The sequence below is a fragment of the Colias croceus genome, chromosome 23 (assembly GCF_905220415.1).
Source record: "Colias croceus chromosome 23, ilColCroc2.1".
Lineage (NCBI taxonomy): Eukaryota > Metazoa > Arthropoda > Insecta > Lepidoptera > Pieridae > Colias > Colias croceus.
The window spans coordinates 7,215,583-7,242,618 of NC_059559.1; the positions used below are offsets into that span (position 1 = coordinate 7,215,583).

General features: G+C 42.2%; 1 protein-coding gene and 1 long non-coding RNA gene across 2 annotated transcripts in view; both read left to right on the plus strand.

Annotated features, from left to right (window-relative positions):
• LOC123702255 (PH-interacting protein) overlaps positions 1 to 27,036 on the plus strand; it is a 46,660-nt gene that overhangs the window by 1,950 nt on the left and 17,674 nt on the right. Inside the window, exons 6-31 of the mRNA XM_045649947.1 lie at positions 277 to 476; positions 1,063 to 1,278; positions 1,721 to 1,901; positions 2,575 to 2,713; positions 3,123 to 3,234; positions 3,774 to 3,842; positions 4,390 to 4,542; positions 5,422 to 5,617; positions 6,179 to 6,436; positions 9,339 to 9,465; positions 11,235 to 11,403; positions 12,110 to 12,297; positions 12,630 to 12,662; positions 12,833 to 12,925; positions 14,340 to 14,484; positions 15,370 to 15,459; positions 15,791 to 15,987; positions 16,554 to 16,687; positions 17,021 to 17,108; positions 17,713 to 17,839; positions 23,096 to 23,221; positions 23,999 to 24,132; positions 24,273 to 24,948; positions 25,067 to 25,158; positions 26,030 to 26,117; positions 26,759 to 26,903. Coding sequence (XP_045505903.1) covers positions 277 to 476; positions 1,063 to 1,278; positions 1,721 to 1,901; positions 2,575 to 2,713; positions 3,123 to 3,234; positions 3,774 to 3,842; positions 4,390 to 4,542; positions 5,422 to 5,617; positions 6,179 to 6,436; positions 9,339 to 9,465; positions 11,235 to 11,403; positions 12,110 to 12,297; positions 12,630 to 12,662; positions 12,833 to 12,925; positions 14,340 to 14,484; positions 15,370 to 15,459; positions 15,791 to 15,987; positions 16,554 to 16,687; positions 17,021 to 17,108; positions 17,713 to 17,839; positions 23,096 to 23,221; positions 23,999 to 24,132; positions 24,273 to 24,948; positions 25,067 to 25,158; positions 26,030 to 26,117; positions 26,759 to 26,903 — 4,176 coding nt within the window. The remainder of the gene's footprint in view (positions 1 to 276; positions 477 to 1,062; positions 1,279 to 1,720; positions 1,902 to 2,574; positions 2,714 to 3,122; positions 3,235 to 3,773; positions 3,843 to 4,389; positions 4,543 to 5,421; positions 5,618 to 6,178; positions 6,437 to 9,338; positions 9,466 to 11,234; positions 11,404 to 12,109; positions 12,298 to 12,629; positions 12,663 to 12,832; positions 12,926 to 14,339; positions 14,485 to 15,369; positions 15,460 to 15,790; positions 15,988 to 16,553; positions 16,688 to 17,020; positions 17,109 to 17,712; positions 17,840 to 23,095; positions 23,222 to 23,998; positions 24,133 to 24,272; positions 24,949 to 25,066; positions 25,159 to 26,029; positions 26,118 to 26,758; positions 26,904 to 27,036) is intronic.
• Positions 8,032 to 8,897, plus strand: LOC123702184. Its single transcript, XR_006752823.1, has 2 exons — positions 8,032 to 8,292; positions 8,718 to 8,897. It is a non-coding gene; the product is annotated as an uncharacterized LOC123702184 (long non-coding RNA).

Below are 27,036 nucleotides of genomic sequence, written 5' to 3' on the forward strand. Positions count from 1 at the left end.
CAATAAAATATTATAATTTCTATTGATATCCTTATCCTTACAACAAATAAAATTGGCCAAAAAAATTAAAACAATTAAAGTAGGTAGGTAAATTCAGTATTGTAACTTGATGTTTCGTTTTTGGATGGTTTTGATTTTAAAATCATGTAATATAACAATTTAATGACTATATTAAGCCCCGTCAAGAAGACAATACTCTGTTAACCTTAGTATAAACTGTTTTATAATAAGTATAGATAAAATATTGTTTTTGATTTGCAATTTTCTAATCCGCAGTACGTCGACTAATATGCCGCGAGTTAGGTGGCGGGCCCCGGGGCCCCGCGAACGGCGCGGGCCCCGTGTGTCCCACAGGGCACGGGGGCCCGTTCCCTGCACGTTTGCTACGGGGCCTCCAGTTACAGCGGCGCACGCTTGGCCATTTGTCAGCCGTGTATTGTTTAGTGTTTGACTCGACAGGGAAATATGTTGTTACTGTAAGTTTCTTTCGTTTTTGTTTTAGATTAGATTTCAAAATAAAAAGCCCTCACTTGTTTTGCCCTAGTTTCAAATACTTTTAATTTAATTTTTAAATTGATGCGTTTCACAAAAATTACTACTGGTTGTCTATCAGGTATAATTTTTTTTGTACGGACAGTATTTTTTACTGTGATTACAAGTTATTTTTGAATGTGTTTTATGTTTTGTTAGTACGAACATGAAACTCATAAAACGTGTAGATCGTTTTAATGTGTGTTGTGAATACGACTCTCTTATTTATTAAACATGCATATATGTTGTAAAACTTCTCACATAATTATTTTGCTTATTGAAGTGAAACTTCTTTATCGGGGTTGGAATAAAATTTAGTGTGACATTTTTCCGTTACGCGCCATCTTTTTCTTATCCCTACCACGCGTGAATTGACGTATTTCTGTAAAGTTGCATATAGTAAATTATTTTTTGAATGGTCATAAAGAAGTTTCACTTCTTACGTGTGTACAGTACACGCACACATTTTTATTTCTAATTAATAGAAAAGTTTCACTTTGAGACTATACCTTTAACACACTTAACTTTCAGGGTGCCGACGACCTGTTAGTCAAAGTATGGAGCGCCATAGACGGTCGTCTGTTAGCAACGCTCCGCGGCGCAGGCGCAGAGATAACAGACGTGTCTATATCCAGTGATGGAGCGCTACTGGCCTGTGGCTCGGTCGAGCGGCTCGTGCGAGTGTGGTGTCTAGTTACTGGCGCGCCGAGGGCTGTGTTGCATGCACATGCGGGGACGATTACCTCGGTTAGTGGTGGCTAAAGTGACTAGGGAGATGCTAACGGTGACTAAGTAGTGACTAGGTAGATAACATTGAATAGGGAGTGACTAACAGTGACTATAGTGACTAGAGATGGTGACTTTACTGACTAAGGAGTGATTAGCGGGGTTGACCAACGTCATATTGCAGCGTATATTGTGTAGCAACTTTACTTTCTTAGTATATTTTTTCTTGTAAAATTTTATTTAATTTTATAGTTTTCAATTTTAAAGTTACTTTAGATTTTGAGTAAATTTTTTTATTTGTATAAGTAGTCTAAATTAATGTTTCTTGGTGTGGCTAACAATGACTACAGTGACTTCAAAACGGCTAAATATGACTAGACTAATTTTGATAGTACCTACGAGATGGTTTAACGTGACAATAGTGACTGTGATGTTATTTCCTATTATTATATCGCGTGTACAGGTCCACTGGGCGCCGCCCGCGCACTCGGACGTCCGCTGGCTCGCGTCCACGTCCACGGACGGCTCGGTCGCGTTCTGGACGTGCTCCGTGGACGGGCAGTTCCTCTCGCAGCCGGTGCAGTACGTGGAGCGCATGCGGCCGGGCGCGTGCCACATGATATGCGCCGCTTGGTCCTCGGGCGGTGAGTGCACGGCGCTATCCCCCCCACACTCGGCGCACAGGACCGCTCCGTGGACGGGCAGTTCCTCTGCATACTACATACATTACTAGTGGTTCGCCCGTGGTACCTACATGTTTAAACTATCCTATCTCTCAAGTTGGATCGAACTGCACATGGTGTGCGAATTTTATTTTAATCGGTTAAGTGGTTTAGGAGTCCATTGAGGACAAACATTGTGACACGAGATTTATATATATTAAGATAGCCCCGGATACACTAGGGAACATTTTGTCCCGCTACATGACGCGCAACACAAAATATACGTCAACTCTCTCACATACATATTATATTGAAACACGAAGATACGCCTTTGTTTATGTTTAAAACCATGGTCGAATTATGACCGATTAACACACTACACTAACAATATTTTTTTATGTCATTTTTAAATGTAATAAGTATTTCCTATCCTTCTTCGCTAAGATCTACTTTTGTATCACACTGACTCGTCCATTTTATTTTTTATTTCGAAATGAAACTTTAGGCGCAGCGCATTGAGAGTAGAATTTCACCATCGCGACATGTTAATACCGTCACAAATTTGCGTAAGGCGACTATTTTGCTATCTTTGAAACTTTCCAAAGAAGTTTCACTTCTGACACCTTCACTTCACTAATAAATTATCTCGTCACAGGCGCGTTCCTAGCGTGCGGCAGCGCGGACCACCACGTGCGCATATACTCCGTGTGTACCGGCGGCCCGAGACGAGTGCTCGAGACAGCTGTACACTTGGACGCGGTGGACAGCATTGCGTGGGCGCATAGAGGGCTGCGGTGAGATATAACACCACAAAATTCACGCACACCCATAAAAAAACACTATAAACAGACACTCGACGGTAGACACGCACTGCAAGACACATCCCGCGACAAAACGCACTTAAACACACTACAACATGCACTAGAACATACACTATAACAGGCAATACAACACACACTACAACACGCACTAAAACACACACTACAACACACTATAATACGCACTACAACACGTACTATAACACGCGTCAACACGCACTATAATATATAACACTTTCAGTATAACACGATTTATAAAATACAACACACAATGTCGAACTCTAATAAAAAAATTCTTTCAAAAATTTGTCACTCATAAAAACTGATATATATATTATGATGTCAAAGTGAAAAAAAAACTAAAATAAACCCATCCATCCTTTAGATTTGTCTCGGGTAGCAAAGATGGCACGGCAGCCCTATGGACGTTATACGCGACGCAATGGAGACATTCGTTGTTGCGTACGTGCGCGCCGGATGAGCAGAAGAAGTTGAAAGTGAGTGACATTTAGTTAAAACTAGCTGCTCCGCGCGGTTTCACCCACGTGGCTCCACTCCTGTTGGCCGTAGCGTGATGATATGTACCCTATAGCCTTCCTCGATAAATGAGCTATTCAACACCGAAATAATTTTTCAAATCGAACCAGTAGTTCCCGGGATAAGCGCGTTCAAACAAACTCTTCAGATTTATAATATTAGTATAGATAAGTTTTTAATCATATACAATATTCATGTTGTTCGTAGGATTGACAAAAAAATTAATAATGAATAATAAATTCATCTATTTCAAGATATTCCATGAACAAAAAAAGGCCATGGACCCATGATAGGATGACAGTTATCGACTTAAAAAAAAAGAATAAGTCTTTTTTATCTGTGCCTATTGACGTGTAAAAATGCCATTGTAAACTATACTATAAAACTTCAACACTTGAAGATGTTTTTCATGAACAGTAAAAATCGATTTCGAGGCGGAATTCGAATCGATTATTATCAGCTGTAAAACTAAACGAGAATTTCAAAACTTTGTTTTCAGGTGACCATGGTTTGCTGGGACTGTAGCGACGAATATGTTATGACCGCTGTCTCGGATAATACTGTTAGGGTGAGTATGATGTTTTTTAAATAATATAGTGTTAATTAACTTACCGCCCGCGGCTTTGACCGCTTTGTCTAAAACCTAATAAATTATATACTAAAACTTTCCTCTTGAATCACTCTATCTATTAAAAAAAACCGCATCAAAATCCGTTGCGTAGTTTTAAAGATTTAAGCATACAAAGGGACATCGACTTTGTTTTATACTATGTAGTGATAAGAATGTCAAAAATGTACTTATCTTATTTCAGTCAGTCATTTTTTGTATTAATTTTTTGTTGAAATTTTTTTTACACCGATTATTTTTGTAGTAAGTTGTAACATAAATTTCTCTTTTATTTGTAAATTTTTTATTTATTTTTTACTTTTCTATTCAATAGGATGGGGATTGTGTGTATGTTTAAAATGTCTAACAAACAACATAAAAATTGTGTTTATTGTTAAGTGGCTGTATAAGTGTATTGTTAAGTGACCATACACTTTACAGTGGTGGTGTTCACACTGCTATTACTAGGAATGTCTCTCTAAAACCATGTCATATGGTCACCCCACAGGTATGGTGCGCACGTACGTGCACGCAAGTACGCTCGCTGTGCGGGCACAGGGACGAAGCGTACGTGCTCGAAGCACACCCGTTCGTGCCGGCCGTGCTGCTGTCCGCAGGGCACGACGGACAGCTGTTCGTGTGGGACGCGGCCGCCGGCGAGGTGAGTTGTCCCACGTCTCATGTCCCACGTTTGAAGTCCCATGTCCCAAATCCGACGTCCTATTTTCTATGTCCCACGTCCCTTCCTACACGCTGTTGCACCGCTCACATCCCACCCTACACGCTGTTACATCCCATCTCACACGCTATGTCACATCCCACATCCTATCCTACATGCTATATCACCGCTCACATTATCAGAATCATTCTATCTATTAATAAAAAACCGCATCAAAATCTGTTGCGTAGTTTTAAAGATCTGACTATCATTACATGATTCTTACCTTATTCGACAGTGTTCTTTTATAAATTTAAACAAAAACAAATCTCATCTATCAAAATCAATATCATTAAAATAAAACGACTACCTAACACTTATAACCTTATGGCCGTTCCCAATATTCAAACTACGGTTATAGATAGACAGCTATCTCCGATAGCTAGTAAGGTTCTATCTATCGTAAGATAGATACGATATTGGGAACGGCCATTACTGGCTGACAGCTGTCAAAACGTTATTGGGACGCTCAAATAGACAAATTCAGAGAGAAAAATATACCTCTAGTAAGCAGTTAGTCCTCCAGACGATAAATAGCGATCAGAGATAGCTTAGCTTATCGCTAGTAAGCTTATTGGGACGCCAAAACGAAAGATAAATAGCATTTTCTATCTTTAGTAGAGTCAAACCGAAGATAGATACAATATTGGGAACGGCCATTAATCAATAAAATTAACATTTTCCTGATAGCATAGTATACACATATAAGAGTACCTTTGAAATATAACTCTAAGTAAAAGAAAACACACCTGTGTACTTCGTTAAATGCACAAAAAGAGAAAATACAATGCAGTGATGTATATTATATTTATTTTATTCCAGGTACTAGCCCAGTTCCACAACGTAATAGAGGGGCAGGGGGAGGGGGCGATATTCGACGCGAAGTGGGGGGGAGGGGACACGATAGCCGCGTCCGATTCCCACGGCCACGTGCTCTTGCTGGGACTGGGCAAGGGGCACAGACTGCTCGCCCAATTGCCCACGGAGCTGTTCTTTCACACGGATTATAGGCCTCTGGGTGAGTTGACCGACTGTGTAAAAGGGGGGGAGGGGGGCGGGTGAATAGGAAAAGGTTGTTTTTGCAAAATGGGCTGGGTAGACTTGATATGACTGTTAGGTATGTGTTTAAATGACTGTTGTAAATATATTTATTTGCCAAATCAAATCAAAGTAAATCGTGATCGTTGGGGATTAGATACACCAACACTGCTCACATCGTACATAATATATGGGATGCTTATTTTTATTAATTTTCAACTACAATAACCCATGTACATATACAGGGTGTCTCAAAATAAAGTTTATATTTTGTGGATGAATAAAAAAAAAGTAAGCGGTGTATTGAAAAAATGTTTATTAATTATTAAAGTGCATAATATGGGAATTTATTTCTTAAAAATAATATCGTCCAAATGCAGTCCATTGCGTTCACGGCACTCATTTAATCATTTTTAGTTTACTCTATTTCTCCTAATTTTATCGTATTCATTTTTATTGACACAACAGTTCTTTCTGGCCAAGTGTTTCCATTGATTGCACCTACTTCAATACTAAATTTCTAAATCATTTTAAATTCCAGTACGCGACGCGCTAGGGGGTGCGCTAGACGAACAGACAGAAATCCCACCCCACTTAATGCCACCACCATTCCTGGTGGACGTGGAGGGAGCACCCCACGACCCCCAGTACCAAAGACTCGTCCCTGGGAGGGAGAACCTGGCATTATCCCAGTTGATACCTCACGCTGATGCAGCAAGGAGCAGATTGGATGCGATGATTGAAGCGTTGGCTGCCGATCCGGCAACGCCGCCCGCACATCCGGCACCGCAGCCTGCTGGTAAGGGGTGAAAAAGACTTATTTTCGGTGGGGGGTAAAGGGGACATTATCACAGCTGATAAGTATAGTGTGGGGATGAAAAAGACACGTTGGTGGGGGGAGACCTATTTTAGTTAGAAAGGGGGGGGGGTGAGAATCTGGCGTGATCACAGTTGATCCCGCACGCTGATGCAGCAAGAAGTAGATTGGATGCGATGATTGAGGCGTTGGCTGCCGATCCGGCAACGCCGCCCGCACATCCCGCACCGCAGCCTGCTGGTAAGTGTATTATAATATTATGTACTGTAATATGTAATGAGCCTGTAGTTTTATCAACTAAAGTTTTTTTTTTTCGATTAAAATGTTAAATTATGATTCTTTAACTTTAATCCGAATTGGTCCTTTGAGATGGATGTGTGAGTTTTTTGTACTTTTAGCAATACTGCATGTGTTTTTACAAATAAAATGTTCAAATTTTCCAGTTTTACATCCAGTCATCGTTTATGTAAACGTTAATAGTTTTGGTCCTTCGCGACGGATGCTTTACTTAAATTATTATTACAATACTTGCACTTATTGAAATTTAAAAAGTTTTGTTTGTGTTAAAAAAATCTTCAATTAATGATCAAGTCCTTTATCGTCCTACGAAACGGATGTGTGAGTAACATAACTATAAAAACTTACCTTGTATTATTCGGTTGGATCATGTTCTATTCGTATTGGTCCATCGAGCTGGATCTACGTACTTACCACGTGTTTTTTACGCGTTATTGTTCTTTCGGTATGTTATCTACGTACTTACCACGCGTGTTTGCGTTTTATCGGTCCTTTGAGAAGCTATCTACGTACTAACTATGATTCCGTGGGATCATGTGCTGGTCCTTCGAGTTAGATTTACGTGGTTATTACGTGTATTTGCGCGACATTAATAATGATAATAATAATGACCGCGTTTATATTTGTGTGTTATTGGTCCTTTGGGTTGCTATCTACGTACTAACCACGTATTTTTGCGCGTTATAGTTCTTTGATGTTATCTACGTACTTACTATGATCCCGTTAGACTGGTCCTTCGAGCCGAATCTTTTACATACTTTTCGCGTGTGTTGCGCGTTATTGTTCTTTCGGGATGTTATCTACGTACTATGAAAGAAAGAAAGAAAGAAAGAAAAAACATTTATTTCAAGGACATCAATAAAGAACATCAATACAAAAGATAAATAAACAAAAGTAAACTAAAAATGAAAATTACATAAAATTTACACACAAGAAAAAAAGTAAAAATAAAGAAACTCAATTGTAAAACAGTGTCCTTGAAAAAGGGAAGCCAACTCAGCATTATCTATGCTGCAATTATGCACACAGAGCTGGTTTTCAGTGGCCCCTAGACATTGTAACGATTAGAGAAACAATATATACTACTTACTATTACTTACTTACTAATATTAAAATGCGAAATAAAAATAGAATAAATACAGAATGTAATCACAAAAACATATAGAAGGGATGGGTCGTAGACAGAGTAACTAATAGACCCAATGACGATACCTTTCTCACTTACACAAGAAAGAGAGCGAAAATACAATAACAAATGCATAAGACAAAGACACAAATACCCAATTTTTTGTCCCTTAGTGTGTAACCTGTTTTTCAAGATCAGCAACTTGAGTTGCGAAACAAACTTTGACAGTTCGTGCCTTCATCGTGCTTGGTGTTCGAATTTTGGATATTATTTAGTAAAAAATCGATACGAGTACATTGAAAAGACGGTGAAATTATCTTAATATAGACATCGAAGTAAATAGAATGGTGCGTTGTCGTGTTATTACATGTATAAGCGATAGTGAGAATAAAATTGCCGGTGTGTCTTTTCACGCGTAAGTACGACTTTATTGTCCTTATTTATAGTTTCTCAGTGATGATTATTTATACTTTAGCCTAAAGTAACAACAAGTCGCGTTAAAACAAGGAAAATATTAGCGTAATATCGATTTTTACATTCAATTCAATAACCTATAAACATCAACAAGTAAGTGTTGCCAGTGTCGGGAAAAATAATACCCCGATCATCAATAAAAAAATATTGATTTGACAATATGGCGAAACTCGAAAGTAAATGAATATGAAATCCCATAATAACCCAGTGTTTCGGGAAGACTTCGGCATCGAAAACATATTTTAATTTATTATTTCTCATAGTAATAATTGTGATTGACATAAAATTACACTTATAATTTTAGAGAACCTGAACTACCTGCGAGCATTAATTATTATTAACCTATGTTTATCGATTTGTTTCCAGATGATCCAGACCTACGTAATTAATGGATCGAAGTGGTAGAAAAGATTGGATTCTCACAAAATATTGTAAAATATGAACAAGCCAATGAAAAAGTAAGAAATGTGTTTCGTCATCAATAATCAATCTGCTTATATTTTTTGTATCTACTAAATTGATTATAAAGACAAAAGAAAAATCTCATAACTGGTTTTATTTAATTGCTCCTAAAAATATTTACCCTTTCCAAAACATCCGGGAGCTCGGATACTGTGGCAACATTCAACTTATACATTGACAAACTATCTTTGTCTCAGTCGCGGTTACAGAGTACCTTTGTCTATTAGTTTCTCAGTCTACGGGATGGGTAGACAAAAAATATTTTCATAAAATAGTTATATTAAAAAAAATAAAATGAAATAAAACCATAAATAAATAATAATAATAAATAAAAATATTTGATACATACATACATACATACCATATTTAAGTGTAGGTACATATTGCCACTAAGGTTGGATTTGTTGCATAAGTAATACAATTTTGTATTTTTTCTTAAAATTCTCAACTGTTCTAAGGCTGGGAAGTGGTGGAGGTAAGTTGCACGTATGCACGTACATAACTTGTAAGTTTGTATGTGTGTAGGTGTATGGCGCGGTGAGGGCGTGCGGCACACGGCCGGCACGTGGCAGCCGCTGGACGTGCCGCTCAGCACGCGCCCCGTCGTGCTGCCGCTGCCGCCCGCGCACCGCGACCGGATCGAGCGCGCCAGGTGAGTGGGGGGGGAGTGGGGGTGGGGAGGGAGATGAGTGGGGGGAGTGGGGGTGGGGAGGGCGATGAGTGGGGGTGGGGAGGGAGATGAGTGGGGGGTGGGAGTGAGGGGGGGAGATGAGTGGGGATGTGGGCAGGGCTCGGAACCGGTTTGAAAAGAGCGGTTAATTTAGATTATATACCGGTAAATATATCGTTCCTTCATTTACCGGTTAAACAAGTGAACTGTTTATAAGTAACCCAAATGATTAAGGTTACCGGTTACTTCTGCACAAACGGTTTTGACACCCAAATTAACCGGTTAATTCCTTTTATTATTTTTGCCTCATTTTTTAACGCTTGCCACAAGATATAGTGAATCTAATATCTATACATATAATAAATCTGTAGAAGGGTCAATTCTGTACATTGAAAATATTGAAAAAATAAATACCAGGGGGTGTTACTGGATCGATACCAAACCCAAATATGTGATTAAAAAATTTTTTGTCTGTCTGTATGTTCAGGCATCACGTGAAAACTAACGGTTCGATTTCGATGAAACTTGGTATAATTATACCTTATTATCCTGGGCATAAAATAGGATACTTTTTATCCCGGAAAAATACGTAGAAAAAAATAAATCTTAATTTTTCCACGCGGACGGAATCGCGGGCGGAAGCTAGTATCTAATATATCTAATATATTCTATTCTAAAATATAGTTTGTAAGTATAGATGTATGGATGTATGGATGTTTAGCACACATATAGAGGGTAACTTGGATTAACACATAGGATAGTTTTTATCCCGGAAATCCCACGGGAACGGGAACTATGCGGGTTTTCCTTTGCAAACACGGGCGAAGCCGCGGGCGGAAATCTAGTTATCAAATTCAAATTTCAAATATAAACTAAAATTGCGAACTTGAGTGCGATTAAGAATTTTGTAACTAAATGACTTCGCAACGTCCAGGCCCGTCGAGCGAGGGTAGCGGGGGCCGAGGATCCTTATGTAACTTGGTTTTAACCGGTTAATTTTCACCACCAAAACCAATATTAATGAAAAACCGGTATTTTGCATAAACCGGTAAAAACCGGTAAAGTGCAACCTTTAACCTAAATCAATTTCGGTTTGGGGTCAATGACCGAAACCGGTTAAGAATTTAAACCGGTTTCCGAGCCCTGGATGTGGGAGATAGGGAGGACAGCTCGTGCAGGTACACACAGCCGTGTGTTTGTCTGTCACGTCGAATTGGAGCGGATTTGGTGATATGATTTGCGTGTTCGGAGATGAGTGGGATGCTACTGAGTGAAAGGCTACTTTTTGAAGTGAAACTTCTTTATCGGGGTTGGAAAAAATTTAGTATAACATTTTTTTGTTACGCGTGACCCTTTTCCGTTACGCGCCATCTTTTTCTTATCCCTACCACGCGTGATTCGACGTATTTCTGTAAAGTTGAATATAGTAAATTATTTTTTTTTTTAAATAAGGTCATAAGAAGTTTCAGTTCTTACGTGTGTACACTAGTACACGCACACATTTCTTTTTTGAAGTGAAACTTTTAGGCGCGTTGAGAGTAAAATTTCAAAGGAATGAATGCATTTAGAATTTTAGACCTAAAAATAGCGTATGTGCCGAGCACACGTGTCAGAAGTTAAACTAGATTGACAAAGTTACCGAAATCGTCGCCTTACTTCATGACGCGACCTTGAAATTTTATTCTCAACGCGCCTAAAAAAGTTCCACTTCCATAAATAACAGTAATAATTTCTCCCAATTCCTCTTGCAGTGCAGAACTAAACAGCCTAGAGATGGCGTGGTATCGCCGGGAGATGAGGCGCAGACCCCTCATGATATCCACGGCTGGTGGGGATGGGGCTGCGCGGAGGAAGCCGGGGCGAAGGCCCAGGGCTCCCGCGCCGAGGGCGAGGCCGCAGCCGCCGCAGCCGGCGCATACGGTGAGTTTTTTGAGCGTTTTGTTAAATTTCATAAATACAGATTAAATAGTTGTGTAGGTATTTAAAAAATCGCAATTTTAATGAGGGACTGACTCATAGATATTTACAAAACCTAACCCACTTCCAGATGACCTAGAAAGTTCAAATTTTGCAATCAGCTAGGTAATAGTGTGTGTACAAAGGAAAAAATAAGAAAACAGTGAATTAATCTGATTTTTTTTTCAATATCATTAATTTGTTTAAGAAGGTAATAATCACTGGTCTGCAAGATTTTATAAAGTAATTGTAATTTTCTATACAAAAAGTAATGATATCTCACTAAAAAATAAATGTAAAAAATGGGAGCTAAGTTCAGCGGTCGACTCTGCCGATAAAAGAATTGACATCTAAATGTGTGTCAAGTTCAAGTGTCAAGGACAGTCCAGAAATTTATTTACAAAGATGTATAAAATTCTTAGGTGGTAATGTTTTTGGTGGGGTTGTATTTTACTTTCGCAGTACTATTAAGTGTTTATATATCGCTACACCCACCTCCTTTAAATGTGTTTCCCTGTTAATAAATGGTAGTCTGGAAGAGATCGCTGCCTAGCGATTAGCCCGCCATTTGTACATACTTGCATCTATTTGTCTTTTTCTGTGTGTATTGTAAATCTTGTGTGTGTGTGTGTGCAATAAAGAATTATCTATCTATCGCTGTTTCGTACAGGAGGAACGCTCCGAAGCGGACGGCGACGTCGATCCGGACGGCGATCCGGACGCGGACGACCGCTCGTCCGACTCGTCGGACAGCAGCACGTCGGACGAGTCCGTCCGGCTGTCGTCGCGCAGCTCGCGCAGTTCCCCTGCACCGACACGTGCGCGCAGGGCGAGGGCTGTGCGGGCGAGGGCCAGGAGGTGAGGGGGGTGGGGGGATGGGGGGGATAGGGACAGCAGCACGTTATACAGGAGATTGGAAGGGAGTGAAAAAGTTATAGGAAGAGTAATTCAAGGCCTGTATTATTAATAACTCAGCCCCCGGAATCACAGACACAATAGAAAATTTGTGTTGTGGTCAGATCGGGCCGCTCGGGGCTCAATGGGTTAAGAAACTGAAGTTAAATACGATAGAATTTGTTGAAATGTGATGAAAAAAACAAAAAGTAAAATTAATAGCAACAAAATATTAAGTGAAAAATCAAAATAACCTTAAATATACAAAACTAAACTTACACAATTTTGTGTTTCAGCGATTCTTCACATTCACCCAGTAAAAGTGACAGGTGAGTCAATATCAAGTCAAAATAAACAACAATATGTATTAAATAATTCAATATTTCCGTAAAATTTGATCCAAATATGATAAAAAAAAAGGTTTCATAAAATCTTCTTAATATTTGTGAGCCAATAAGAATTATACAAGTGCGGGTAGTACAAAAATGCTGTATTTCAGTTCGTCATCATCATCTCAGTATTCTGACTGGGAGGCTGGTACTGCGCTAGCGCCGCCCGCCAGAGCGAGACGGAAACCTGTGCCCACTACTAGGTATGTGATTTACGAATATTAGCTAGTTCAATAAAGAAACGAATCTTCAATGGCGGTGCTTATCATTCCCTCTCGATCACACACGGCCGTACGGTATGCAAAAAAAAGGGAAAAATTAAATCACTAAAATGTATTTGATTTTCCCTATAATAGTTTTTATCATAAATTTACAATGACAATTATGCATTTGCGAAAGTAAATAATGTTTTATTGGAATTTGACAAAATATGTTCTTTGGGAAAAGTTGTTCAGTTTTATGGGCTTATTACAAGTATTATGGGGATTTTATTACATTCTGTATACGTAAATATGATAATTCATATAAATACACAAATACAATAACAAAAAAGTTTGTCAACAAACAATTTGAAATAATTAATAAAATAATTATCAATTTACGTTATTTTTATTTTCTTTTTTGCTGATCCTACCATCTGTCAAAGTCAGCTTTGGCCGCCATTGAAGATTCGTTTCTTTATTGAACCAACTAATACTAATCGATATCGTGTGACAAATGCTTGTCAATTTATTGCTATTGTAATGTTTCTTTACTATTAGTGTTATTGAGCGTTTGTATGGTTTCTACTACATATTTTTATTGTTTTCCTTTTTTAATAGGTTTAATCGCCAGTTCAGTATCGTCTGCGGCGTTTGTTTTTCATAAAGGTCTTTTTTGCCGATGTTTTCTGTAAAAATTTCTACCAGATACAGTCTCAGCACGATCGCGTTGTGCGTCATAGCCCTATAGTGTGGTCGTGCATTTGTATTTTCATTTTCATGATAGGCCTTTTCATTCAGTGCCTTTTTCCATGTATAAGGTCCTTTTTTCAGGTCAAATGTCATAACTGTCGTTGTTTTCTATTCTTATTATCCCCTTTTTACCAGATAAAGGTAAAATACAATTACAGGATTTAGGTTACCAGCACGATAGCCGCCAAGCGAGCTGGCGTTGTGCATCGTTTTTTCGTAAAATATAGCCCCTAGTGTGGTCGTGCATTTGTATCGCTTCTATTGCTTTTTTAATTTCCTTTTCATGATAGGTTTATCCGTAGTTCAGTGTCCTTTTCGGCGTTTTTTTATTGCCATAAAGGTCCTTTTTCACATCACTGTCATTTTTTTTAACCGACTTCAAAAAAAAGGAGGAGGTTATCAATTCGGCCGGTATGTTTTTTTTTTATGTATGTACACCGATTACTCCGAGGTTTCTGAACCGATTTACGTGATTCTTTTTTTGTTCGATGCGGGATGGTGTCGAATTGGTCCCATAAAAATTTTATTCGGATAGGCCCAGTAGTTTTTATTTTATGAGCATTTTTGTTTGTAGGTATTTGTAAATTTTGCAAGTGCAAGTTCGAAGTCGGTTGTTTTTAACGCAGTTATCACTTGTCTATAATAAACACCTCTTTTCCCATAGATACAGCCCCAGCACGACGGCCGCCAAGCGGGCAGGAACCGAACTGCCGGAACAGTACCGCGTCGGCGAGTGGCTCACGGCGGTCGCGCCGCGTAAGGCGCCCTACCACCCGCAGATGGGCGACCGGGCGGTTTACTTCCGGCTGGTGAGTGGGGGGAGGGGGGGGGGGGGTTTCTTGAGTAACAGGGTATATGAAAGTACTATGACCTCTTATGAGAGTTCTATGACTGCGCTATTTGCTTCCGGCTGGTGAGTGGGGGGAGGGGGGGAGCTTCTTGAGTAACAGGGTATATGAAAGTACTATGACCTCTTATGAGAGTTCTATGACTGCGCTATTTACTTCCGGCTGGTGAGTGGGGGGAGGGGGGGTGAGACTTATAATAGTAGAGATAAACATTTTTTTAATTAATTTAATTATTTATTTCTTCGTAATCATACAGCATTACAGTAAATAACATTTCTTAATATATTGATACAGAACTATGAGCCAATTAAGATTACAAAACAAGGTACTTTTTAAATGACATATCAGGAAGGAGTGTATTCCATGTTTTGGTGAATTATATAATGCAGTAAGAAAGGTTAATAAATAATAATTAAACAGTTAAATCTGAAATCTCCCTTTGTGTTAGTGTGTGTGTGAGTGGTGAATGTGTGGTTGTCTGGACTTGCGTTTTTTTTAGTACTAAAGCCGAATTGTATGTGAATTTTGTTAATTTCTTTTATAAATCTTTGCTTTGATAAAAAGAAGTTGATCAACTGTTGATTGAATTTGATGTTGTTGATTAACAAGCTGTTTGTTTTTTCTACATAAAAAAAAATAAAAACCTACAGCTACACAAACAGAAACACAAAATAACAGTCGATTTGAGAATTTATATTTAATTTATAACCCCAGTTAAAAATAATTTATATATAACCCCAGCAAAAAAATACAACTTACAGTCTCACATCCCGAAGAACTGATGAACAGAGACCCTAAATTTTTTTTTTTTTAATATACTACAAATAGCGAGTATATTTCTTGCAGGGTCATCAGCGTTACTTTGAAGCGGTGGCCGAAAAGGACTTGTACAAAATACACCCGAGAGACAAACCGTGGGAGAGGATGCATATAAATGTGAGTTTTTTATTAATTAGTAGCTTTTTCTTTAATAAAATCTTTCTGACTGAAGTTATTGTATATATTTTTCGATAATTAATTGTTCTTCTTCCTGACTGAATATAAATTTTATTCATTTGCATTTCAAAGCGTTTGATTTCGTATTTAAAGTTTTCGTATTTCGATGTAAATTTTTGACTGGATCAAAATAATTCAATCGAATTATTAATCAGTTTTGAACTTAGAACGTGTAAAAAACACATTTTTGCGTATTCATTTAGATGAAATTTGCAATTGGCTTATTTTCTTGAAATTTCTTGATCCAAATATTGTATTATTGGATCGCCAGGATTGCGAAGCGGTCAAAGTGGTCGGCATGAAGTATGCGATAAAACCACCCCGCGTGGTCTGCCTGAAGTTGGCGCGTGAAATGGAACGCGGCAGCTTCACGGTGCGATACCACGACATGCCCGACGTGATCGACTTCCTCGTGCTGCGGCAGCAGTACGACGCGGCAGTGGCGCGCAGCTGGGGGCAGGGGGACAGGTGAGCGGGGGGCAGGGGCAGGGGGACAGGTGAGCGGGGGGCGGGGGCAGGGGGACAGGTGAGCGGGGGGCAGGGGGCAGGGGGGCAGGGGCAGGGGACAGGTGAGCGGGGGGCAGGGGGACAGGTGAGCGGGGGGCAGAAGTAGTTTAAAGACACGAAGAGGCAATTGGGGCAAAAGTAAACTTACAATTGGGACAATAGGGGTCGTTTAATCGGTAAGAATCCGACATAACCCTACGGCTACTTCCTGGATAGCAGTGGGTATCCTCACTTGGAAAAAAATGGAACAATAGGGGTAAAACCAAGTGGTCGATTGTTGGAAGTTGTTGGATTGTCAAGTGGTTGACCTTTGAGGCAAAATATGAGAGAGCAAGTTGGGCAAAAACAAACATTTAAAATTTTGCAGAGAAAATGTATTTTCTTTTGCCGCTATAAGAACAAATATTTTTTTTAACGTGCTTTTATTAAATTCATATGTATGTTTGTGTACTTATCAAGGATCGGGGACAATATAATAATTTCACAAGTTAATCTTTTTTTTTTATTATTTTTGTTTAATTCCCAAGGTTCCGCTGCATGATAGACGACTCCTGGTGGACGGGGATAGTTCTCGAGCGAGTCAGTCCAGTCTGTGCAGGGCCGGAATCGAACTCGCAACCCCACACGTCGAATAGTAACGAGTGGGCTACTGGGGCGGCTTGTGAGTTGGCTTTGTATATTATAAAATGTTGATTTTAATGCTATTTTTTAGGATATTCGTTCAAAAATATCACTTGAAGAATTTTATGTTATGTAGATTTGAGAAATATTTAGATTTTCGATCGTCATCTTTGATGGACATTTACTTTTCAGTCGTCTTTTTATTTTATTTTTTATTCCTTAAAATTGTTTTTATTCGTCAAAAAATAAAAATAAAAAAATAGTTAAGTATCTTATGTATTTTACCGTTTAATTTGTTACTTGTGCTCGAAAATTTATCAGTATCTAAATAATTTGAAATGTGACTATAGCAAGGATTCGTTTTTCCTTACAGCTCATTTCCTATCATTACGAGTTCAATGGGACAACGGTGAAGTGGAGAGATTGTCCCCATGGGATCTTGAACCGCTTGACCCGGAAAGGTGAGGTTTTAATTTTTAAGAGATTGGTAATAAAAGTTTCTTACATTCTTGATGTGGTTGTTAAAATTTGTGATTCACTTAATTTTAGCATAGTATGTACTTAAAACTCTAACTCACAACAACATATGATTATTACATAACTGACTACTGACACTGACTACTTATACTGACTATAAAGTCGATTGTTACACAGGGCACTGATTAAAAACTCGATTGTTACACAGGGCACTGATTAAATATTCGATTGTTACATAGCGTACTTGTAGTACTATCTATAAAAGTGATGTCACGTTCAATTTAAATGCAACACCGTTTGTTGCAAACGAGTGAGTGGAATTCTTGGGGGGACTTTGTTGTAAACACAATATAGTTGCTTATTAGTGGCGTATATCACTCAACATCAACACCTCGCTAAAGATATTTCTGTTGCTTACTCTCGTACTTATATCTATTTTTTTTGCGTTTGATTGTATTCAGAAAATATTTCTTTTTTTTTTTTGAGTTTATCTTCTCTTGCAGGACAAATGATCTTTCTGCTGTTTGCTATCCTGTATCATAAAAATTGAGTTTTTAGTTATATTAAATTTGATGATTTCGTGTACAGGTTGCCAGCGGAGCCCGGCGGTTCGGTTGCCGTATTGCCGCACGAGCTAGAAGCAGTGCTGTGCCGCGCGGGCGCGCACGAGTGGCCGCCGCACGCGTGCCGCGCGATCGCCGCACACATCTCGCAGGTACCGACTGACTAACTGACAGATGGTGTGTAGACACAACTGAATTTACTGACTGATGTGTAGTCACAGCTAGAGCTTGAACAAGGTTAATGTTCCAAAAAGCTAAAATAAATGAGATTGACTTAAGTGACTGTCTGTCTGTCTTTCGTTCGTTCGTCTATTGTTTGTAAACACGAACTGGCAGACTGACGTATAGACACAGCTGTACCGACAGATTTGTGTATGAACACAGCTGAACCGAAAGACCGGCGTATGGACACAGCTGAACCGACAGACTTACGTATGGACACAGCTGTACCGACAGATTTGCGTATGGACACAGCTGTACTGACCGACTTGCTTATGGCCACAGCTGTACTGACTGGTTGCGTATGGACACAGCTGTACCGATAGACTGGCGAATGGACACAGCTGTACAGCGATTGACCTGCATATAGACACAGCTGAACTGACAGACTCGCATATAACAGCTGAACCGACGGACTTGCATATGGACACAGCTGTACCGACAGACTTGCGTATAGACACACCTGAACCGACAGACTTGCGTATGGACACAGCTGTACTGACCGACTTGCGTATAACAGCTGTACAGACTTGTGTATGGACACAGCTGTACTGACTGTCCTGCATATAGACACAGCTGTACCGACAGACTGGCGTTTAGACACAGCGGTACCGACTGACCTGCATATAGACACAGCTGAACTGACAGACTTGCGTATGGACACAACTAAACCGACGAACTCTCGTATAGACCGACATACTCGCGTATAGCAACAGCTGTACCGACAAGCAGTATATATACGCAAGTCGGTCAGTAAAGACTTGTGTATGGACACAGCTGTACCGACAGATTTGCGTATGGACACACTGAACCGACAGACTTGCGTGTGGACACAGCTGTACCGACTGACCTGCATATAGACACAGCTGAACTGACAGACTCGCATATAACAGCTGTACAGACTTGTGTATGGACGCAGCTGAACCGACAGACTGGCGTATGGACACAGCTGTACCGACAGATTTGTGTATGAACACAGCTGAACCGAAAGACCGGCGTATGGACACAGCTGAACCGTCAGACTTACGTATGGACACAGCTGTACCGACAGATTTGCGTATGGACACCGCTGTACTGACCGACTTGCTTATGGCCACAGCTGTACTGACTGGTTGCGTATGGACACAGCTGTACCGATAGACTGGCGAATGGACACAGCTGTACAGCGATTGACCTGCATATAGACACAGCTGAACTGACAGACTCGCATATAACAGCTGAACCGACGGACTTGCATATGGACACAGCTGTACCGACAGACTTGCGTATAGACACACCTGAACCGACAGACTTGCGTATGGACATAGCTGTACTGACCGACTTGCGTATAACAGCTGTACAGACTTGTGTATGGTCACAGCTGAACCGACAGACTGGCGTTTGGACACAGTGGTACCGACTGACCTGCATATAGACACCTGAACTGACAGACTTGCATATAACAGCTGTACAGACTTGTGTATGGACACAGCTGTACCGACAGATTTGCGTATGGACACAACTGAACCGACATACTTGCTTATGGACACAGCTGTACCGGCATACTTGCGTATAGACACACCTGAACCGACAGACTTGCGTATGGACATAGCTGTACTGACCGACTTGCATATAACAGCTGTACAGACTTGTGTATGGTCACAGCTGAACCGACAGACTGGCGTTTGGACACAGTGGTACCGACTGACCTGCATATAGACACCTGAACTGACAGACTTGCATATAACAGCTGTACAGACTTGTGTATGGACACAGCTGTACCGACAGATTTGCGTATGGACACAACTGAACCGACATACTTGCTTATGGACACAGCTGTACCGGCATAGTTGCGTATAGACACACCTGAACCGACAGACTTGCGTATGGACATAGCTGTACTGACCGACTTGCGTATAACAGCTGTACAGACTTGTGTATGGTCACAGCTGAACCGACAGACTGGCGTTTGGACACAGTGGTACCGACTGACCTGCATATAGACACCTGAACTGACAGACTTGCATATAACAGCTGTACAGACTTGTGTATGGACACAGCTGTACCGACAGATTTGCGTATGGACACAACTGAACCGACATACTTGCTTATGGACACAGCTGTGCCGACAGACTTGCATATGGACACAGCTGTACCGACAGAGTTGCGTATAGACACACCTGAACCGACAGACAGGCGTATGGACACAGCTGTACTGACTGTCCTGCATATAGACACAGCTGTACCGACAGACTGGCGTTTAGACACAGCGGTACCGACTGACCTGCATATAGACACAGCTGAACTGACAGACTTGCGTATGGACACAACTAAACCGACGAACTCTCGTATAGACCGACATACTCGCGTATAGCAGCAGCTGTACCGACAAGCAGTATATATACGCAAGTCGGTCAGTACAGACTTGTGTATGGACACAGCTGTACCGACAGATTTGCGTATGGACACACTGAACCGACAGACTTGCGTGTGGACACAGTGGTACCGACTGACCTGCATATAGACACCTGAACTGACAGACTTGCATATAACAGCTGTACAGACTTGTGTATGGACGCAGCTGTACCGACAGATTTGCGTATGGACACAACTGAACCGACATACTTGCTTATGGACACAGCTGTACCGGCATACTTGCGTATGGTCACAGCTGTACCGACAGACTTGCGTATGGACACAGCTGTACCGACAGACTTGCATATGGACACAGCTGTACCGACAGACTTGCGTATAGACACACCTGTACCGACAGATTTGCGTATGGACACAACTGAACCGACATACTTGCTTATGGACACAGCTGTACCGACAGACTTGCATATGGACACAGCTGTACCGACAGAGTTGCGTATAGACACACCTGAACCGACAGACAGGCGTATGGACACAGCTGTACACAGTGACACAGTGGTACCGACTGACCTGCATATAGACACCTGAACTGACAGACTTGCATATAACAGCTGTACAGACTTGTGTATGGACACAGCTGTACCGACAGATTTGCGTATGGACACAACTGAACCGACATACTTGCTTATGGACACAGCTGTACCGGCATACTTGCGTATAGACACACCTGAACCGACAGACTTGCGTATGGACATAGCTGTACTGACCGACTTGCGTATAACAGCTGTACAGACTTGTGTATGGTCACAGCTGAACCGACAGACTGGCGTTTGGACACAGTGGTACCGACTGACCTGCATATAGACACCTGAACTGACAGACTTGCATATAACAGCTGTACAGACTTGTGTATGGACACAGCTGTACCGACAGATTTGCGTATGGACACAACTGAACCGACATACTTGCTTATGGACACAGCTGTACCGACAGACTTGCATATGGACACAGCTGTACCGACAGAGTTGCGTATAGACACACCTGAACCGACAGACAGGCGTATGGACACAGCTGTACTGACTGTCCTGCATATAGACACAGCTGTACCGACAGACTGGCGTTTAGACACAGCGGTACCGACTGACCTGCATATAGACACAGCTGAACTGACAGACTTGCGTATGGACACAACTAAACCGACGAACTCTCGTATAGACCGACATACTCGCGTATAGCAGCAGCTGTACCGACAAGCAGTATATATACGCAAGTCGGTCAGTACAGACTTGTGTATGGACACAGCTGTACCGACAGATTTGCGTATGGACACACTGAACCGACAGACTTGCGTGTGGACACAGTGGTACCGACTGACCTGCATATAGACACCTGAACTGACAGACTTGCATATAACAGCTGTACAGACTTGTGTATGGACGCAGCTGTACCGACAGATTTGCGTATGGACACAACTGAACCGACATACTTGCTTATGGACACAGCTGTACCGGCATACTTGCGTATGGTCACAGCTGTACCGACAGACTTGCGTATGGACACAGCTGTACCGACAGACTTGCATATGGACACAGCTGTACCGACAGACTTGCGTATAGACACACCTGTACCGACAGATTTGCGTATGGACACAACTGAACCGACATACTTGCTTATGGACACAGCTGTACCGACAGACTTTCATATGGACACAGCTGTACCGACAGAGTTGCGTATAGACACACCTGAACCGACAGACAGGCGTATGGACACAGCTGTACTGACCGACTTGCGTATAACAGCTGTACAGACTTGTGTATGGACACAGCTGTACCGACAGACTTGCGTATAGACACACCTGAACCGACAGACTTGCATATGGACACAGCTGTACCGACAGACTTGCGTATAGACTATAGACACAGCTGTACCGACAGACAGGCGTATGGACACAGCTGTACCGACAGACTTGCATATGGACACAGCTGTACCGATTGACCTGCAAATAGTCACAGCTGAACTGACAGACTCGCATATAACAACTGTACCGACAGACTTGTGTATGGACACAGCTGTACCGACAGACTTGCGTATAGACACACCTGTACCGACAGATTTGCGTATGGACACAACTGAACCGACATACTTGCTTATGGATACAGCTGTACCGACAGACTTGCATATGGACACAGCTGTACCGACAGAGTTGCGTATAGACACACCTGAACCGACAGACAGGCGTATGGACACAGCTGTACCGACAGACTTGCATATGGACACAGCTGTACCGACAGAGTTGCGTATAGACACACCTGAACCGACAGACAGGCGTATGGACACAGCTGTACCGACAGACTTGCATATGGACACAGCTGTACCGACAGACTTGCGTATAGACACACCTGAACCGACAGACTTGCGTATGGACACAGCTGTACTGACCGACTTGCGTATAACGGCTGTACAGACTTGTGTATGGACACAGCTGTACTGACTGTCCTGCATATAGACACAGCTGTACCGACAGACTGGCGTTTAGACACAGCGGTACCGACTGACCTGCATATAGACACAGCTGAACTGACAGACTTGCGTATGGACACAACTAAACCGACGAACTCTCGTATAGACCGACATACTCGCGTATAGCAACAGCTGTACCGACAGGCTGGTGTATGGACACAGCTGATCCGACAAAATTGTTTTTAAACACAGCTACTCTGACAGTCCGGTGAACTGACTGAAAATCTTAATTTTGTTTTCTATTTATTTTGATAAGTAAAAAAAAAAATTTCTTGTTTAACAATATGACTAGCTATTTAAAATTCCCATTTTTCCAGGTGATGTCGCTGTCAGTAGCGGAGCCGTTCGTGGCGCCGGTGGACCTGCAGCTGTACCCGTCGTACGCTATGGTCGTACCGTACCCGGTCGACCTGGCGACCATACGGGCGCGGTTCGAGAATCTGGTGAGTTTTGCGAGTGGAAAGATAGGATATTAAACGAGTTTTTAGCAAAAATATAAATAAATATATCAATCAAAACGACGTGTGTCACTCGGGGACTGCCGCGGTAAAGCTATTGCATGCTATGCCTTCAAGCCACACCTCCGCGCCCGTCGGAGTGGGGAGCGTGAGGTTTTTTTTCGTTACGGAATTTCTCGATTCGGTCCCCGCGCTCAAGGCCCGCGATAGAAGCTATGCAATAGCTTAAAACTAAGACTGTAACATTTATTTATAAAAACATCTTCTAGGAGCACTTTTGAATTGTCATAACATAGTATATAGCTTTTACGACCGATTCAGGAAGCAGTTCTTCCGTAGCTGCTCTTTCAAAAATCACGTCAAGTACGCAAGCCGTCGTACGAACGTTTATACGCATAAATATATTGTGTCGTTCATTCCTGACCGTGGCTCGGCGTTAAAATGTCAATGAATATTGTTTCATTTGTTTCTCATGTCCATCACAGTGCAGTGTGAATCATTTATCTATTCTCTACAGTGTGAGACCCATTAATTTGTAAAAAAGTCTTCAAATACCGATTTTCGTGGGACTCACCTCGGAACGCCTCGTAATGCAACGTCACAGCTCCCCCCTCCATATTCCTAGGAAGTGACTACCGCACTTTTTGTGTTCAGAGAAACATGCCGATTAAGTGGATATCAGTAGTCCGTACGGCGGAGATGAGTCCCACGGAAATGAATTATATTTCAATTGGGGACTGTACTACTATAATACTCTTCCAGTTCTACCGTCGACCAGCAGCAGCGCAATTCGACGCGCGATATTTAGCCAGCAACGCGGAGCAGTTCAACGAGCCGCACACGCCGATCGTTCGGCAGGCGCGGCTCGTCACCGACCTGCTGCTCTCCATCATCAGGTAGACCCTCGACACCAGGTAGCTAGCCAGCAACGCGGAGCAGTTCAACGAGCCGCACACGCCGATCGTGCGGCAGGCGCGGCTCGTCACCGACCTGCTGCTCTCCATCATCAGGTAGACCCTCGACACCAGGTAGCTAGCCAGCAACGCGGAGCAGTTCAACGAGCCGCACACGCCGATCGTTCGGCAGGCGCGGCTCGTCACCGACCTGCTGCTCTCCATCATCAGGTAGACCCTCGACACCAGGTAGCTAGCCAGCAACGCGGAGCAGTTCAACGAGCCGCACACGCCGATCGTGCGGCAGGCGCGGCTCGTCACCGACCTGCTGCTCTCCATCATCAGGTAGACCCTCGACACCAGGTAGCTAGCCAGCAACGCGGAGCAGTTCAACGAGCCGCACACGCCGATCGTGCGGCAGGCGCGGCTCGTCACCGACCTGCTGCTCTCCATCATCAGGTAGACCCTCGACACCAGGTAGCTAGCCAGCAACGCGGAGCAGTTCAACGAGCCGCACACGCCGATCGTTTGGCAGGCGCGGCTCGTCACCGACCTGCTGCTCTCCATCATCAGGTAGACCCTCGACACCAGGTAGCTAGCCAGCAACGCGGAGCAGTTCAACGAGCCGCACACGCCGATCGTGCGGCAGGCGCGGCTCGTCACCGACCTGCTGCTCTCCATCATCAGGTAGACCCTCGACACCAGGTAGCTAGCCAGCAACGCGGAGCAGTTCAACGAGCCGCACACGCCGATCGTGCGGCAGGCGCGGCTCGTCACCGACCTGCTGCTCTCCATCATCAGGTAGACCCTCGACACCAGGTAGCTAGCCAGCAACGCGGAGCAGTTCAACGAGCCGCACACGCCGATCGTGCGGCAGGCGCGGCTCGTCACCGACCTGCTGCTCTCCATCATCAGGTAGACCCTCGACACCAGGTAGCTAGCCAGCAACGCGGAGCAGTTCAACGAGCCGCACACGCCGATCGTGCGGCAGGCGCGGCTCGTCACCGACCTGCTGCTCTCCATCATCAGGTAGACCAACCATGTGGGAACAGCTGAAGTAGAAGTACGGGAAGACCGAATTCTAACACCGAAAAAATTTTTCAAATCGGACCAGTAGTTCCCGAGATTAGAGCGTTCAAATAAAGGCACAGCTGTAGCTCCATTCGAAAGGTACGATTTCCGAGACCAAACGAACGTGCAAGAAATGGAAACGGTAAAGGAAAAAATTGTGAGGAATACGTCATGTCAAAGAAACAAAAAGTTCGACGACATGTCTCTGCTGCATGCTCGCACTTGGCCGATGCGCTGGTCAAAGCAAAATCAAACTTATTCACATTACATAAAGTCCTACTTCATCACTACATAGTATAAAACAAAGTCGCTTTCTCTGTCCCATTTCCTTATGTCCCTTTATATTCAATCTTTAAGACTACACGACGGATTTTGATGCGGTTTCTTTTTAACCGACTTCAAAAAAGGAGGAGGTTATCAATTCGGCCGGTATGTTTTTTTTAATGTATGTACACCGTTTACTCCGAGATTTCCCATTGAATTGAGGTGAACCCATTTACGAGATTCTTTTTTTGTTCGATGCGGGATGGTCGAATTGGTCCCATAGCCGCGGGCGGTAAGCTAGTATATTATAAATGCGAAAGTTTGTAAGGATGTGTATGTGTTTGTTACTCTTTCGTGCAAATACTACTGAACCGATTACAATGAAATTTAGCACACATATAGAGGGTAACTTGGATTAACACATACGAAAAGGTTTCATCCCGGAAATCCCACGGGAAGGGGAACCGGGTTTTTCTTTGAAAACGCGGGCGGAATGCTAGTTATTAAACAAATTCAACCTTTTTCGCGTGTGTTAAAGTTACAGTTACAATATTATTTTTTTCAGTAATTGGCAGTCAATAGACGTGGTAAGCAAGTACCACGAGCTAGCCGCATCTTACCACTCGTCTGATGATGAACCACTGCATGATAAGGTGAGCTTTTTTTGATGAGTTTTATTGTTAATGATAGATAGATAGGAAATTTAGATGTAAAATATGTACATAAAAAATTTACGCCTTGGTTGTATAAATTGCCTTTTTTTGTTGTAAGAAAAGTGAATACTTTTAATCGAAAAATCAAAAGAATGTAAAAAAATGTCAAGATTTCTTAAGTGACTTTATGGATTTTAAACTTTTTTAATTTTGATACGTCACGTCGCTGTGGTGTGGCAATCCAACAGGTTCGAATTCCGACGAGACATGGCTTTTTATTCTTTAATTTTTCAAATATATAACAGCACTAGCTTTCCGCCTGCGACTTCGCCCGCGCAGTCAAAGAAAAACCCGTAGTTCCTGTTCCCGTGGGATTGCCGGGATAAAACTTATCGTATGTCCCGGGGTAAAAAGTAGCCTATGTCCTTTCTCGGGTATCAAAATATCTCTATACCAAATTTCATGCAAATTGGTTCAGTAGTTAAGGCGTGATTGAGTAACAGACAGACAGACAGAGTTACTTTCGCATTTATAATATTAGTATGGATATCAACACTGCAAAACTTAACAATTAAGTAGATCACATACATATAAATTGTTTAAATTTTAACACGTATTGATATATTGTATAACGTTCACAGAAACGCGTGCGCAGTGCGAACAGGCGGCGAAGCGAAAGCGAAGCGGGCGCGTGGCGGGAACGTGTCACCGCGTTGGTGAGGGAATTGGCTGCTGCTGCTGATGCTGAGCCCTTCAGACACCCCGTGGAGCCCAGCCAGGCACCTGGTGAGTGGGGGGAGGGGGGAAGGTGTTTAAAGGGGGGGGGGGGGAATAAATGTATAGGGGGCAGTTGTTTTGACGGATTGTGGAACTTATAAGTCAAACCGTAGTGAATGGGGGTGATATTAGCATTTTTTAT